This window comes from Gorilla gorilla, chromosome 10 (assembly GCF_029281585.2).
Source record: "Gorilla gorilla gorilla isolate KB3781 chromosome 10, NHGRI_mGorGor1-v2.1_pri, whole genome shotgun sequence".
In the NCBI taxonomy this organism is placed as follows: domain Eukaryota; kingdom Metazoa; phylum Chordata; class Mammalia; order Primates; family Hominidae; genus Gorilla; species Gorilla gorilla.
The window spans coordinates 25,464,829-25,480,791 of record NC_073234.2 but is presented as its reverse complement, the minus strand read 5'-3'; the positions used below and the strand labels follow the sequence as shown (position 1 = coordinate 25,480,791).

General features: G+C 36.8%; 1 protein-coding gene across 1 annotated transcript in view; it reads right to left on the bottom strand.

Moving 5' to 3' along the window:
* Positions 1-681: 681 nt before the first annotated feature.
* CLEC9A (C-type lectin domain containing 9A) overlaps positions 682-15,963 on the bottom strand; it is a 26,092-nt gene continuing 10,810 nt past the window's right edge. The window contains exons 3-8 of the mRNA XM_019037781.2: positions 15,592-15,722; positions 14,023-14,103; positions 7,108-7,254; positions 3,508-3,659; positions 1,863-1,984; positions 682-1,216 (exon numbers count right to left, since the gene is read on the bottom strand). Of these exons, the coding sequence (XP_018893326.1) occupies positions 1,084-1,216; positions 1,863-1,984; positions 3,508-3,659; positions 7,108-7,254; positions 14,023-14,103; positions 15,592-15,682 (726 nt within the window). The 5' untranslated portion in view covers positions 15,683-15,722 and the 3' untranslated portion in view covers positions 682-1,083. The remainder of the gene's footprint in view (positions 1,217-1,862; positions 1,985-3,507; positions 3,660-7,107; positions 7,255-14,022; positions 14,104-15,591; positions 15,723-15,963) is intronic.

Below are 15,963 nucleotides of genomic sequence, written 5' to 3'. Positions count from 1 at the left end.
GAGAATGTCTATAGATTTATTTGAGGAGAATCCATTAACTTTAAAGCAGATATTCTCTCCAGAGAGTTGCTGACATTTTACACATAAACTTTAACTTCTGAATATCCCTCCAACAGGAGCAAAAAAAGGGATCATTTTTGCCTGCGATGCACAAATAAAGGTTGATGTGTAGAGATGATTGGTGATGTAGTCCAGAGAACAAAACCAAGCACTGATAGAGTGTTCAACTCTGTGCAAGACTATTCTCAGCACTGACATATGTTTACAGTCTACTCCTCATACAATATTTTGGAGTAAGTTCTGCTGTTATTTTACAATGAGGCAATCGAGTCACTGAAAGACGTAATCAAAAGTGTTGGCGTGTTAACCCTGAGGGACCAGACCATGAGCCCTTTGGTTTGCGAATGCCAGGCATGGTCATTGAGAGGAAAGAGGGAATTCACAGAATTCTCTGGAGAACATTCTGATCCTGGCATCCTGACTATTCCTTCTGCTTATGTCAACTTCTAGTAGTTCATCTTTCTAGAAGAAATCAAATCTTAAAAAGTACGTTGTCTTACAGGCTGCAGATAGAAGTCTGCCTTTCTTCCAGTTTGGAAATTCGTATCTCTGTTCTTCTATTAGTCTGATAACATAATGCCTGAAAGCCTAGAAAACGCATAGAAAGATCTCACAGACAGTGAGTTTTAAAGGCCAAATTTATTTATTTATTTTAAAAATATTAGTCAGCTGTAACTACATCACCTCCCCCAAAAACATAGATGCGTACCTTGTGTGAAAGTTACAGTCATTCCGGGCTTTAAACAATAAAAATTATTTCCTTGCGTTTGTTCTTAACTCTTCAGGGTTTTGTCTTCTGTAGCTCAAAATAAGTTTTACTCTTGCAATGTGAACAACATCAAATGAAATCTGGACAGTGCGGAAGAATATTCCCAAGTGTATTATTGAGTCCCAGGTTGCTAATTTCATGGCCCACATTTTGGTTTACTGTTCTGTTTTTTTTGGGGGGTGGGGGGGTGGGTGGGTTTTCCAGTGGCATGTTCCAAATAACAGTGTACTAGAACACTTTGAACACAATTTCTTTCAGACAGAGGATCTCAACGCATACTTCTCACAGATAAAATACTTCCAAGTGCTGCAGTTAGACGAAAGAAGGGAATTGCTTTTCATGTATCCACAGACTTGGTTAGCTGACTGGGATCTCTCTACTGGCAACCTGGAAAAGCAAGTCAACATTTCTGAGGTTAGATTTGGGGGTTTCAGAAATGCTCCTGAGGGTAACTAATGAGAGGTGTGTAGCTGCTTGTTTTGTTTTGTATTAACACAGCAACTTCCTGTGGTGGTTTCGTCCTCCTTCTTCAGTAACTGCTTCTTTCTCTCAATAAAGAATGTTAATATAATTTGAACAAAAACAGCATGTAAAGAAAAAGAAAACATAGATACCCAAAGACAGTCCCTAAATTAGAATCTCTTTGCTGACTCTTAATTTTCAAAATACGAAGGCACCTCATTCTGCTTCTCCATCTCCCCACTGCCATCTGAAAAGCTTAATGTGGAAATGAATAGTTATTCTCTAAACATTAAGCGATACAAAAGAAACACACTTGATAATTATATTATTCATCAGACACTCAAATTGTGAGGTGAATTTTCTATAAGATAATAGAAGCAGGGCTGGGAAGGAGAGAGACTTAGAAGGCATGAAGCTACTCTTAATTTTGTTAGCTTTAATCCCAATTAGCCGCCTGTAACATTATCATGCTGCTTGTCCCTTGGAGAAAATTCATGGTACAAGGTAAAATAAACTTTTGAATTCCCTCATGTTTCTAACTTTTCTTGTAGCATTTCACTCAGAGACTTACAGGCCAGGAGAAGGAGAGGAGCCATCTTGCCAAAGCCAGCGTCCGCTGTGTCCATCCTGAGACAACCCCACCCAGTAATCATAGCTTCCTTTAATCTTCCTCAAGCTGCCAGTGATAAAATCCTATAAGAGACAAAAATTGAACTGTTAAATGAGAAAAAAAACAAACAAAACTCTAGTGAAATATAAAGTGTGACATTTTGCCTAGCTAGAAATTAATGGGAACTTGAAATCTGGAAAAAGAGAGAAGAGAGTATTATAAAAAAGTGCAGATACATTTTTTAGACTATTTTCTATTGCTATATGGATCCATGTGGTTTTAAAAACTATGAAAAAAATAGGCAACTGGGATTTTAAAAGTTTCAACATATTCAGAGCCTGGCAGGTAGTATACGTCAAAAAAAGAAAGTGTTATACTGAACCTTCGTTATCAAAAATAAAAATATTCTTGACATCATAGACCACATAGAATAGTCTTTCTCAGTATATGTCGATGTAGAAAAATAGTTCATGAGATTCCAGGAGCAACTTAACTATGAGCACATTCGGTTAGAAGAAGCATTTCTAATTTGTGTCATCAAATTTGCACATAAAATAACTTTTTGCACCTACAACTGTAATAATTTACTTCAAATGTTCTTGGTTTACTGCATATCCTTAACAAATTATTTTCTCATGATTTTTGTTGAAATGAACTTCATCTAATTACTGAATATAGGTATACATTTTTTATAGGGCCAAAAATGTGCAATTTTGCATTCTATTTCATATATTTGTGAGTAGAATGAGTTCAAGGCAACATCTTATTGTTCGCTTGTTTTATTTTATTATTATTTTTTTTTTGAGATGGAGTTTTGCTTTTGTTGCCCAAGCTGGAGTGCAATGGCTGAATCTCGGCTCATTGCAAACCTCCACCTCCTGGGTTCAAGTAATTCTCCTGCCTCAGCCTCCCACGTAGCTGGAATTACAGGCTCCCACCACCATGCCCGCCTAAGTTTTGTATTTTTAGTAGAGACAGGGTTTCACCATGTTGGCCAGGCTGGCCTTGAACTCAGGTGATCCACCCACCTTGGCCTCCCAAAATGCTGGGATTACAGGTGTGAGCCACCCCGCCCAGCCTATTCACTTGTTAAGATATTGGTAAACTAGGTTTTACGCTAATTAAACATTTCATTTAGCAGATACTTGTATTTTTCAAGACCTATTTATTTCATGGCACCACTTCAGTTTTTATACTTCTGTTTTTTCTTGATAATTACAAGATTATTATAGGTTACTATATTTGCCTACAGCATTGAAAATAATACGTTTAAAACATATCTGCAACTATAATATATGTATATCTTGAAGTGGATTATCATGATACGAAATAGTATTCTCCTTATTCCCTCCTCTTTTTAATTAACCAAGGACATAAAACAAACATATTCTTCTCGATTTCAGATAACCATCCTGTTTTTATGTTTTCCCATTAAAAAGAAAACAAAAAATACGGATTCCAACTTTGTTTCTTTTAAACCTTTATTTTTACAATTATACTGCTGTTATAGAGTATTAAGGAATTTTGTCTTATGAGAATGAGGGATTTCTTTTATTAAGTAAAATGATATTTTCAGAATAACATGAGACCACAAAACAGTGTTTACCATTTCTTCTTTGCTCTCTATTTGTAGCAGCGTGGAACCTTCCTTTAAACAATTCTCTTGACTGGCGTGCCAAATGCTCCAAATTTCAGAGACATAGTAACAACTTTCTCTGTTCTGAATCCAATTGTTTGGACAAGGACTGCTGTTATGGGCTTTGAATATAAACATTTTACTTTAGTATCTTATTGTAAAATATTAACAACATATATCCCTCCAAAAAGCCCCTTGCCTCACCCTCAGTGAGGCTGAATCTCATAACGTAATGGTTCACATGATGTAGCACTTACCAATTTCAGCTTCTCTGAGGCTCAATATAGTAAGATTCATGTAATAATTTCTATCTGCAATGGGCCTTTAACTTAAATATGAAATTAATTTTGAGATATATTTAACTAAATTTTTTCTCTTCTATAATAATCTGATTATTCCGGTTTTATCAATCTTTCCTTTCTTTGAATTCACATCGTTTATTGTCTTCACTTGTTTGCTTATTGTTTCATGTCTGTTAGTCTTACTGCCCCAATTTAGCCAGAAATGTACTGGACCATTGGATGGATTGAATAATAAGCACTGAATTTATGTTTAAATTCTGAGAGCTAAACAAGGAACTATTTTATAGATAATGGAGAGAACAAGTAGTCTGCCTTAAGGAGTGATTTGAAAACATGCAGGTGAGGAAAATTGGAGAAGAACATAAATGAACAATATGCTTAGTTTAGGACTCTGATACAACTAAGAAGTAAGCCTTAATGTTTAATCAGTTTTATGGAACCTGTTTTAAGATGGAATATAGTCGCTTTCCCTCTCCCTCTCCCTCTCCCCCTCCCCACGTTCTCCCTCTCCCTCTCTTTCCACGGTCTCCCTCTGATGCCGAGCCGAAGCTGGACGGTACTGCTGCCATCTCAGCTCACTGCAACCTCCCTGCCTGATTCTCCTGCCGAGTGCCTGCCGAGTGCCTGCGATTGCAGGCGCGCGCCGCCACGCCTGACTGGTTTTCATATTTTTTTGGTGGAGATGGGGTTTCGCTGTGTTGGCCGGGCTGGTCTCCAGCTCCTAACTGCGAGTGATTGGCCAGCCTCGGCCTCCCGAGGTGCCGGGATTGCAGACGGAGTCTCCTTCACTCAGTGCTCAATGGTGCCCAGGCTGGAGTGCAGTGGCGTGATCTCGGCTTGCTACAACCTCCACCTCCCAGCCGCCTGCCTTGGCCTCCCAAAGTTCCGAGATTGCAGCCTCTGCCCGGCTGCCACCCCGTCTGGGAAGTGAGGAGCGTCTCCGCCTGGCCGCCCATCGTCTGGGATGTGAGGAGCCCCTCTGCCTGGCTGCCCAGTCTGGAAAGTGAGGAGCGTCTCTGCCCGGCCGCCATCCCATCTAGGAAGCGAGGAGCGCCTCTTCCCGGCCGCCATCACATCTGGGAAGTGAGGAGCGTCTCTGCCCGGCCGCCCATCGTCTGAGATGTGGGGAGCACCTCTGCCCTGCCGCCCCGTCCGGGATGTGAGGAGCGTCTCTGCCCGGCCGCCCCGTCTGAGAAGTGAGGAGACCCTCTGCCTGGCAACCGCCCCGTCTGAGAAGTGAGGAGCCCCTCCGCCCGGCAGCCACCCCGTCCGAGAAGTGAGGAGCCCCTCTGCCCGGCCAGCCGCTCCGTCCGGGAGGGAGGTGGGGGGGTCAGCCCACTGCCCAGCCAGCCGCCCTGTCCGGGAGGGAGGTGGGGGGTCAGCCCCCCGCCCGGCCAGCCGCCCCGTCGGGGAGGGAGGTGGGGGTGTCAGCCCCCCGCCCGGCCAGCTGCCCCGTCCGGGAGGGAGGTGGGGGGGGTCAGCCCCCCGCCTGGCCAGCCGCCCCATCCGGGAGGTGAGGGGCGCCTCTGCCCGGCCGCCCCTACTGGGAAGTGAGGAGCCCCTCTGCCTGGCCACCACCCCGTCTGGGAGGTGTACCCAACAGCTCATTGAGAACGGGCCATGATGACAATGGCGGTTTTGTGGAATAGAAAGCGGGGAAAGGTGGGGAAAAGATTGAGAAATCGGATGGTTGCCGTGTCTGTGTAGAAAGAGGTAGACATGGGAGACTTTTCATTTTGTTCTGTACTAAGAAAAAATTCTTCTGCCTTGGGATCCTGTTGATCTGTGACCTTACCCCCAACCCTGTGCTCTCTGAAACATGTGCTGTATCCACTCAGGGTTGAATGGATTAAGGGTGGTGCAAGATGTGCTTTGTTAAACAGATGCTTGAAGGCAGCATGCTCGTTAAGAGCCATCACCACTCCCTAATCTCAAGTACCCAGAGACACAAACACTGCGGAAGGCCGCAGGGTCCTCTGCCTAGGAAAACCAGAGAACTTTGTTCACTTGTTTATCTGCTGACCTTCCCTCCACTATTGTCCTGTAACCCTGCCAAATCCCCCTCTGGGAGAAACACCCAAGAATGATCAATAAAAAATAATAATAAAAAAAAAGATGGAATATAGTCACAAAAGAAGGATGGTCAAATGTGTAAAAGGGGAACCAAAGACCAAGAATTTGACCAAGTGTTTCTGGCACAGGTTTATAGAAGGAAAGACACTGAAACTTCCACAACTCTGGTTTCTAGACAGTCCCTGTATTTAGGCCAAGAAATAATTCATCAAGTAGCTTCCATGGGCCAGATGTTAAGTTGTTTAAAGCTCTTCAATATCTTTTGTTTGGAATCCCTGCCAACCAATATCCTGAACATTGTTATAGTATAAATAGTGTAGACAATGGTATCTGTGGCGTTGAGGAACATGTTGGACTTGTACGTCTCCAAAATGGATATTGTTATTCTATTCAAGGTTGATGGCTCAGAGGTGGGCCTCACTTGAGTTTGCAATGGCCTGCTGCATAGAGAAACATTGTTGGGCACACAGTGATCCTTCAAACACTCGATTAAATTTTAATCAGAAGGAACTATGGTTGATGTTTGACTTCTCTCATTGGCAATTATGTAAATGGTATCCAGTCTAGAAAAGTTAATTCTCTAAACTATATGTACAAGCATTATGAAATGCCAAGCATAGAATACATGACAAACTATATGACAGGTAGAAATAGACTCTGCGTTAGGTTTAAAATGCTTATAAAGCATATAAAAGATTAAACTGCAGTAACTGCATAGAATTTTAAAAAAGAGCTAGGTCCTGCATCGTAAAAGAATTCTGTGGTAAATACTCTCATTTTCAAAATGAATTTTTTTGCTCAAAGCTATCTAAACTTGAATCTAAAACAATATCTAAACTAAATGTATTGGGAAATTTGGAGCTAGAATTAAAACATCCTTACAAATTTGAATGGCTGGATAAAACGATTTTTTTTTGGTGCATGTATTTTTTTAATCTGACCTACTAATTGCACACACACCTCTTTGGCATTTGCCCGTACATTTCCTTTAGTTGCGTTCTTTTGGATCCCTAGTGCTTCCACGTAGTATTGGATGTTATAAATAAGATTGAACTGAAGAGTGACCAAAATTATGTCACTCTTATTATAAAATCCTAACAGTTTTGCAGAGAACAAAATGTGTGTCACTGTTTCTTTTGAGGTATTGGTGTATATATTTAGATGTATACAGTGGAAACTGATTTTTATCCATTACCTGAACTTAATGAGTTTTGCATGAAGGCTTGGCAATATTTCATCTGAAGGACACGGCTTCTCTTCCATTCTGTAAAGTTTAGCAGTGCCCTCTCTTGTTGGATGAGTTTTTCTTGCTGCTGCATCGCAATGGTGGACACCTGCAACACTTCACATGACAGCAATCATTCCTAATAAAATCCTGACATTTTATAGCAAAATAATCCTTCAACACAAACTAAAGACAAGTACAAATTACTATTATTTTTGAGACTTGAATTTGTATTATTTTAGGTTTTTGCTTAAAATTTACATTGTACAAGAATCAAACACTACAAAGGACGTGGAACAAAACATCTCTTTGCACCCATTTTTAATTTGCTTGATTTTACTACCCCCAAACAAATAGATTTACCAATTTATATTTTATTATTTGGGAGCTTTTGAATATTACACATAAGATTAAACAAAATGAAACTTTACAAATGAAGGCAAATGAATGTAAAACTCGCTCTCTCCCCTTAACACAAATGGTAACAATATATTTACATGGTTTTGTACCTTTTGTTTTATCATTAACATGCATATTTGAACACAGTTCCATATCAGTACATAGACATGCAAAATTTAGTTCAATAGCACAACCAGGATATTGACATTGATACAATCAAGATACTCGGCTCCTCCACTACCATCAGGATCTGTCCTTGCCCTTTTATAAGTTCACCCACTTCCTTCTTGCCTTCACCCCTTGTTTACTCCTGGCAATCACTAATTTGTGTTCCTTTTCTATTTTATCACATGAATGACATATAAATGGTATCTTACAGTATGTAACCTTTTGCTATTTGCTTCATTCACTCAGAGTAATCCTCTGGAGACTCATGCAGATTGTTGTTTAAATAAATAGCTCACCTATTTTGTATTGTTGAGTAGAATTCCATGATATGGATTACCACTACTAGTTTAACTGTTCATCCACTGAAGGACATTCAGGTAGTTTTCAGGTTTTAGTCATTACAAATAGAGCTACTATAAGCACTCATGTACAGGTTTTTGTGTGAACATAAATTTTCATTTCTATGAGGTATACGCTCAAGAGTGCAATTGTTGTGTTTTAAGGAAGTATGAAGTTTAGATTTTTAAGAAACTGCTACACTATTTTCCAGAGTGGCTACAGCATATTACATTTCCACCAGGAATGAGTGAGTGATCCGCTTTCTCTGTAGCTTGACAAGCATTTGATGTTGTCACTTATTGTTACTTTAGCCATTCTGATTATGTATATAGTACTAGCTCACTGTAGTTTTAATTTGCATTTCCTTAATGGCTAATGACATTGAACATCTTTTCTTGTGCTTATTTGACATCTGTATATTCTCTCTGGGGAAATGTCTTTTCATGTCTTTTTTGCCATTTTCTACTGGATGGTCTAGTTTTTTACTAACTAGAGAGTTCTTTGTACATTCTAGGTTCTAATCCTTTGTCAGATATTGATTTACAACTATTTATTCCCAGTCTGTAACTTGTCTTTTATTTACTTATTTATTTTTGTAGAGATGGGGTCTCACCTTCTTGCTCAGGATGGTCTTGAACTCCTGGGCTCAAGGAATCCCAAAGTGCTGGGATTATAGGCATGAGCCACCACACCTGGCCGGTAACATGTCTTTCTACCCTCTTCCTAGTGTCTTTTGCAGAGTATGTATGTTTTATTTTGATGAGGTCCATCCAGCTTACCAGCTTTTCCTTTCATTAATCATTTTTTAATGTAAGTCTAAGAATTATTTGCCCACCTTTAGATTCTGAAGATTTTGTCCTATGTTTTCTGAAAGTTTTACAGTTTTATGCTCTACTTTTAAGACTGTAATCTATTTTGACTTAACTTTTAATTTTTGTGTAAGGTTGAAGACTTAGGCTTATTTTCTTTTTCTTTTTTTCTTTCCTATGGATGTCTAATTTCTCCAGCACCATTTGTTGAAAAGGCTATCCTCCTTCTTTCAATTGATTTGCACTGCTGACAAAATCATTTGGGTATATTTGTATGAGTCTGTTTCTGGATTCTTTATTTTATTTTATATCTGACTTTTTGTTGACTAATACACCTAGCTTTAATTCATACAGGTTTTGAAATCAGGTAAATTGATTCTACTCAGTTATATAATTGGTTTAAAATAAGTTTATGATATATTAATCATTATTAGATTGTGGCTATTGAATAGACATATTGTATAGAAAGAATGGCATCAAGAAAAGTTAATTAGTGAATTAAAAAACAAATAAAAACACCTATGTATGTCAGCCAGACCTTTAGGATTAAAAATCCTCTTTTAGAGAGAAATAGAACAACAAAAGAGAACAAATGGGCAAATCTGTAAAATTATTTTCATATTTTTAACCACAAAACGGAGGTAACCAAGATCACACACAAAAATCATCTGACCAAGACAGGCTGGGCGTGGTGGCTCTTGCCTGTACTCCCAGCACTTTGGGAGGCTGATGGGGGTGGATCACTTGAGGTCAGGAGTTCGAGACCACCATGGCCAATATGGCAAAGCCTCTTCTCTACTAAGAATACAAAAATTAGCTGGGCGTGGTGGCGTGTGCATGTAATCCCAGCTACTCAGGAAGCTGAGACAGGAGAGGCACTTGAACCCAGAAGGCAGAGGTTGCAGTGAGGTGAGATCATAACCCTGCACTCTGCACTCCGCACTCCGGCCTAGGCAACAGAGCAAGAAAAGGAAAAGAAAACATTTACATATCTACATATTCTGATCTGTTTTACTTATCAACATTGCTGCTGAGAAGAAAATGCCAGAAATCAAAAGCCATGGACTAGAGAAAGCAGATGTTTATGCCCTGTCCATCGGTGGATAGTTAAAAAAAACGCAGGCTGTCAGCTGCTTGGATCTTTTTCTCTCTTTTTAGCAAAATGATGGATCTAACCAGAGTCAAGTGTAGGACAGTGATGCTCTGATTTTATCCTATTAATAATCTGGCATGTTTAGACATTGAAAAATAATAATTTTCCTCTTAGATTCAAGATATAATTCTAAAATTTTATATTTAGATACTTTTTTAGATTAGCTATATCATAGAAGCTGTTGTTTATTACTGTCTGAACAGCTTATACTATATGAAACTGTAATAAAACTGGAGAAAGGGAAATGAGACTTCTCTTCAGAGTTTTACCCTAAATGGGAAGCAAAATATAGCACCTTTATTGGGGTTGAAGTTGTAATAAATTTGCAATGAGGAATAAAGACAAAACAATATAATTACCTGGGGAAAATAACAAAATACTTTTAACGTCCCCCAAATAAAATGATTTGTTATATGATATCATACATTGTACCTAATTGATGAATTAAGAAAATGAACGGTAAAAACAAATTAAAAAGCTGATTTCTTAGAAAATATTTTGAACTATAGAGCTTTTTTAATACAAAAATTAATGGCATAAATAATGCGGTAGAAAAATTAGAAAATGTGAAATAGTAGGAAGAAAATTAAAATTAAGTCTACTTACTTTGAAAACTACCACTCAAATAATGGCCATTAGTATTTGGTTTATATCTATTGAAACTCTTTTCTATGTATGTATATAGAAAAGTATTTTATATACAACCTTTAGAAAACCATATTTTTATATAAATGTCTTTTTAGAAATCTGCTTCTTTTGTGAGAAAATATTGCATAACCATATTTCCAAAACAATAACAATGGTTCTAGAAGAATTCTTTAAATAATGGCATTGTGTTCTTTTATATAAATATGACATAATTAATTTTACCAGTCCTTCTATTGTCAGTTACTGGCCTTTAGTAATATATATGAGCAATTTGTAATTAGCACTTTCATTATGTTCATGTTATGATACTTTTAAATAAAAGGTTATAGTTTTCATTTACCACTTTTTGTCAGAAACATGGTCCTATTTAAAAAATACATATGTGTATATAATTTAAATATGTTTTCATATTTGTCTTGCAATGCAAGTTTTCATAAAGAAAATTGGATGTAACATTTGAATTTAAAATAGAACATAATCAAAATGGAATATTTATTAAAAAATAAACATGACTTTTGTAACTCAAAGCCTACTGGCTATAACATAATCTGTAACTAGCCGGGACAAGTAATTAGTTATTGAACAGAATGTTTCACATGAAGAAGCTGCTTATTGCTTAACACAACAGTTTTATTATGGTAACTGGTTTTATTTTTTTAAAGCCTTAAGTGTTAAAAATGTATAAGAAGACCTAGGCAAATTATAAATTCAAAAACAACAACAATAAAAATTAACAGTCACTAGAACAAAAGCTAAAGGAAAATATACTTTACACCTGTACAGTGATATTTAAGTTTTGTAAGTATATATTTTTAGCTAGTAAGACAAAAGAAAAAAAGTAAAAACTTTTATTTGTAAGAATTTTCTAGAAATTACTGGAAGTCTTAAGCACATGGTTTTCTAGCTATGTTTCTTTTATCCACATCAAAGTAACATTTTCTTCATACAATTTGTGTTTGGGGAGTAAACATTTTTTAAATATATACTACATTCATAGGATTAAAACATTTTAAAAAATCCAAAAAGTAAACATTGAAATATCTTTTTCTCCTCCTCGTCACTATTTATCTCACTCCTCTTGCCCTCACTTTTAGTATTTCTTATATAACCTTCCATTGTTTGTTTAAATTCAAGAAAACGTTCATTCTTAATCAAATTGTAACATAGCATATACATTTAAAAAATAATTTCAGCTTTTATTTAGATTCAGGGGGTACATGTGCAGGTTTGTTACTCAGGTACATGATGCTGATGTTTGGGGTACAATTGATCTCATCAGCCAGGTTTTAAATGCTGCTTTTTTGCACTTTACATACAGAAGTGTTTCTTCTTTCTTTTGTTGTTCTTGCTTCAAGGTATTCTATTGTATAGATGATGTACCATTATTTATTAACATGGTCTCTTATCAGTGTGGTGGGTATTTGAGGCTTTTCCCCTATTGTTAAATTGCAGGTTTATCTATAGGAACAATTTCCAAAAGTGGTACTGCTGGGTCACAATTAATTAATACAGTTTAAAGTAATTCACTATCTTAGGAACATGATTTATAGGTTTCATATAAAGAGATTTCGTTTACTAGATGGAGAAGACACTTAGGTATACACTGAACAGCAAATCTTTTGACAACAGGGAAAATGTAGAGTGTATCTTTTTTTTTTCTTTTCTGAGACAGAGTCTCACTCTGTCACCCAGGCTGGAAGTACAGTGGTACAATCTTGGCTCACTGCAACCTCCACCTCCCTGGTTCAAGCAATTCTTCCTCAGCCTCCGGAGTAGCTAGGATTACAGGCACATGCCACCACTCCTGGCTAATTTTTTTGCACTTTTAGTAGAGATGATGTTTCACCATGTTGGCCAGACTGGTCTTGAACTCCTGACCTTAGGCAATCCGCCCGCCTCGGCCTCCCAAAGTGCTAGGATTACAGGCATGAGCCACCACGCCTGGCCTAAAGTGTACTTTTATAATCATCCTTATTATGTAGTATATGATTTTTGTCTATATAGTAGACAAAATATTTGGCAATTGGAGACTATAGATTTATGTTTATATAAAAAACAAATTATATATCCCATTCACTTGACAACAGTGCTTCAAGATGTTGCATCTTCAGTTAATTTTGTTTGTAATTGGAAATGGTTTTATATGTTAAGTTTTAAAATCTTATTACCCCAAATCATTATCATTTGTAAAATAACATTGAAATTCATTATACAGAATTAACATTTAAAGAGTATTTTTTGATATTTGCAATGCAAGTTAAATATGGATTCTTATATTGTAGAGTTACAATGAAGTTTGGCAATGTGTCATTTAAATTCCTCAATTTTTACAGAAGAAAGTGGATTATTAGATGTTAATTGACTGAACTGGTCTTTTAAATATAAATTGTTTCCACAGGTATTTAATATGTGTGCTTCTTAAAAAACGAACTCACATTTGCCTAAAATATGTATTTTTTAATAAGACCCAAAGAGAGTAGATAGAGAAAAAGAAAGCTGTCTTGAAGTTCTAACATTTCTGTTAAGCTGTGAAACTTTATTTGAGGAGACAGACGAAGTAACAGTTACTGATTAAGCTATTGGCAATTCTTAAAACGTTCCTCTAAAAACCAGCAAAAAATGAAGCTCATGACATTACCTAAGCAAGATCAAACTTCCTATACTTTGTGAATGCGAATCTGAACCTTTCCCTTCCTTATTCTCAGAGTTCATAATTCTTCCTCTCCAGCTGATGTCTTTTAGATAGAGATATGATTTGCAAAGGCATATAAGAAAGAAACATCTACATTTTTCTTAGTGCTAGCATGAGTGATGTTAGAGGTACATTGTTCTTTTTCTGGAATCTGAAGCTCTGTAATTATTATATTTTATGAAAATTTCACTGGCCAAACATAAAAGTATGTCTTCTATTTGGACTAAAAAGCAATGTGGTTAAATGTGGTCGAACGAAGCTCTCGGGTTTGCATTAAACATTTTAAATTGAAACTTGCCTAATATAAATAATCTTTAAAAGTCAAATTTAATTGAAATGTATTAGAAACAGAAAAGCAGAATGTGAAATCTTTCAAATTGCATGCTTTAGCATGTTAACATGACTCACAAATTGAATCAGAATATGTTATTATTTTCATTGTTTCTCCCAAAGACCTATAGCACATGATTTGACTTAAAAAAACATGCAATAGATCATTGAAAGTTATCAGTGGCATCCAAGTGCTCAGAGAGTTCTATCAAATGATTGAAATTTGGGGCCATTATTTTATATCATTTATGTGCATTCACATATGAATTGATTTTCCATCCATTTATAAATTATGAAGTTTTATATATAATGATATACATATTTTGAAAATATCTTTTAGTACTTACACTTGACGCCCAAGAAAATGGATGCTGTTAATAATCCCATGCAGAAAATACATGAAATCACCATCACAAGACAGCATGCTCCTAACCACGGAATAGGAAAAATGATACCGAGTTAGAGAAAGCAGATAAAAAAGACGGGGCAAGGATAGATTGAGATTGAGTAAAAGAAGGAATTAACGCTGGCATTTCTACTGAGAGTTGTTGGGGCCTGCGATGTGTAAAAGAAAAGGAAAAAGAGAACCTTTGCTCAAATGCACTGAAATACAACTCATAACTTGGAATATATGTGATATGGAAACTGCCAAATTAAGTAGATTTAATAGTATACTTCTGTTATCCTTATCTTTGATGTCACACCTTACAAACTAATTATATGTATTCTTTTCCAACAATCTTTTAGAGATTCCCCCAAGCCAAATGCTGGCTTTATGTTTTGAAATAAAAAATGCTGTCTCACATCTCCCCATCTCTTCAGTGTTACTTGAACATGATTAAATAAAAGAAAGATACACATTTTAAATATATACTTTTAAATATACATTTTTTGGAAGACGAACAAGTTTTCCAAGGTAATTTTACAACCCTGCAGAGAGGAAAAAAAAAGGAATATGTGATTTTTTTGTATTCAAAACACTAATCAGAGAAAAATAGTTAAAATTTATCTTTGAATATTGTGATAGGCAGAGAAATGCCCCTGCCTAACATGCCAGTGTCATAATTCCTGGGACTTGTGAGTTACCTTATGTGGAAAAGGGACTTTGAAGATGTCATTAAGTTAAGGATTTGGGATGGGAAGATTAGCCTGAATTATCTGGATCCTTTTTAAATGAGAGGTAGGATATCGGAGGGACAGAGCATGGCATGATAATGGAGGCTGAGAAACATTTAAAGAGGTTATGTTGTTGGCTTTCAAGACAGAAGAAGGGTCCATGAGCCAAGGAAAGCAATAAATCCAGCTCTAGAAACCAGAAAAGACAAGGGATAGAGTCTTCCACTCGATCCCTGCCAACACCTTGGTTTCAGCCCATTGAAATCCATTTCAACTTGTGACATCTAGAGCCCTGAGATAATAAATTTACGTTCTATTAATCCCCTAAGTCTGTGTGATTGGTTACACCAGCAGACAGGAACTAATATAGATATTAAATGATACAGACAGAACTAATCACTATAGCCAACAACTCTAGGCCAATGAGATCTTGCCAGTTTTTCAACCTATGTTTTCTCTTTTTATTTCTTAGTATTTATCAGATAATTTGCAGAATGTTTTAATAGGAGTTCAGTTAATTAAAGTTGTATTTTTTCACGTATTTCCCAAATCTAGGTATTCCTTTTCTTTTCTAGAGAGGCAGAGGAAAAAATAGTTCCGCTCATTTATCAAGTTTATTGCTCTTTTTATTTTTCACCTTTACTTAATCCTTCTCCACTTCATTAGCATTTCACGGACATTACAGTACCCTTAGGTAGATTATCTCAGATTAGAGTAAACATCTTGGCCTCATGATAGAGCAGAAAAAAAAAAAAAACATGAACTCTAAAGTCTCACACAAAATAGTTAGAACTGGTTACCTGAACATTTGTTGGAAGACAGACATTTCTGGTAAGTGTCTGGTGCGGGGCTATCCCACTGAAGAGAGGTGTATATTTCTTCCTCGTGCATGTCTGAGGTGCTTTGATAGGAAAGCAGTCCACACAGGAGGCTGGAACAAATAACTCCTCTTGTGGTTTGGAGCAGGTTGGTGTAAGAACTGAAATTGGTTACATTTTCACAGTAGTGGGAAAATATGTTTGTGTTTAAGGAGTAGAATAGATGCACCTTCATTCAGAAAGTGGAAGTTTATGAAGTCTAAGCCAAAACACAACTTGGTGAAAAAGGAAATGAGAGAGAACTGAATTTAGAATGGCCAATGATAGAACATTTTTTTATCCGGTTTCCAAAAT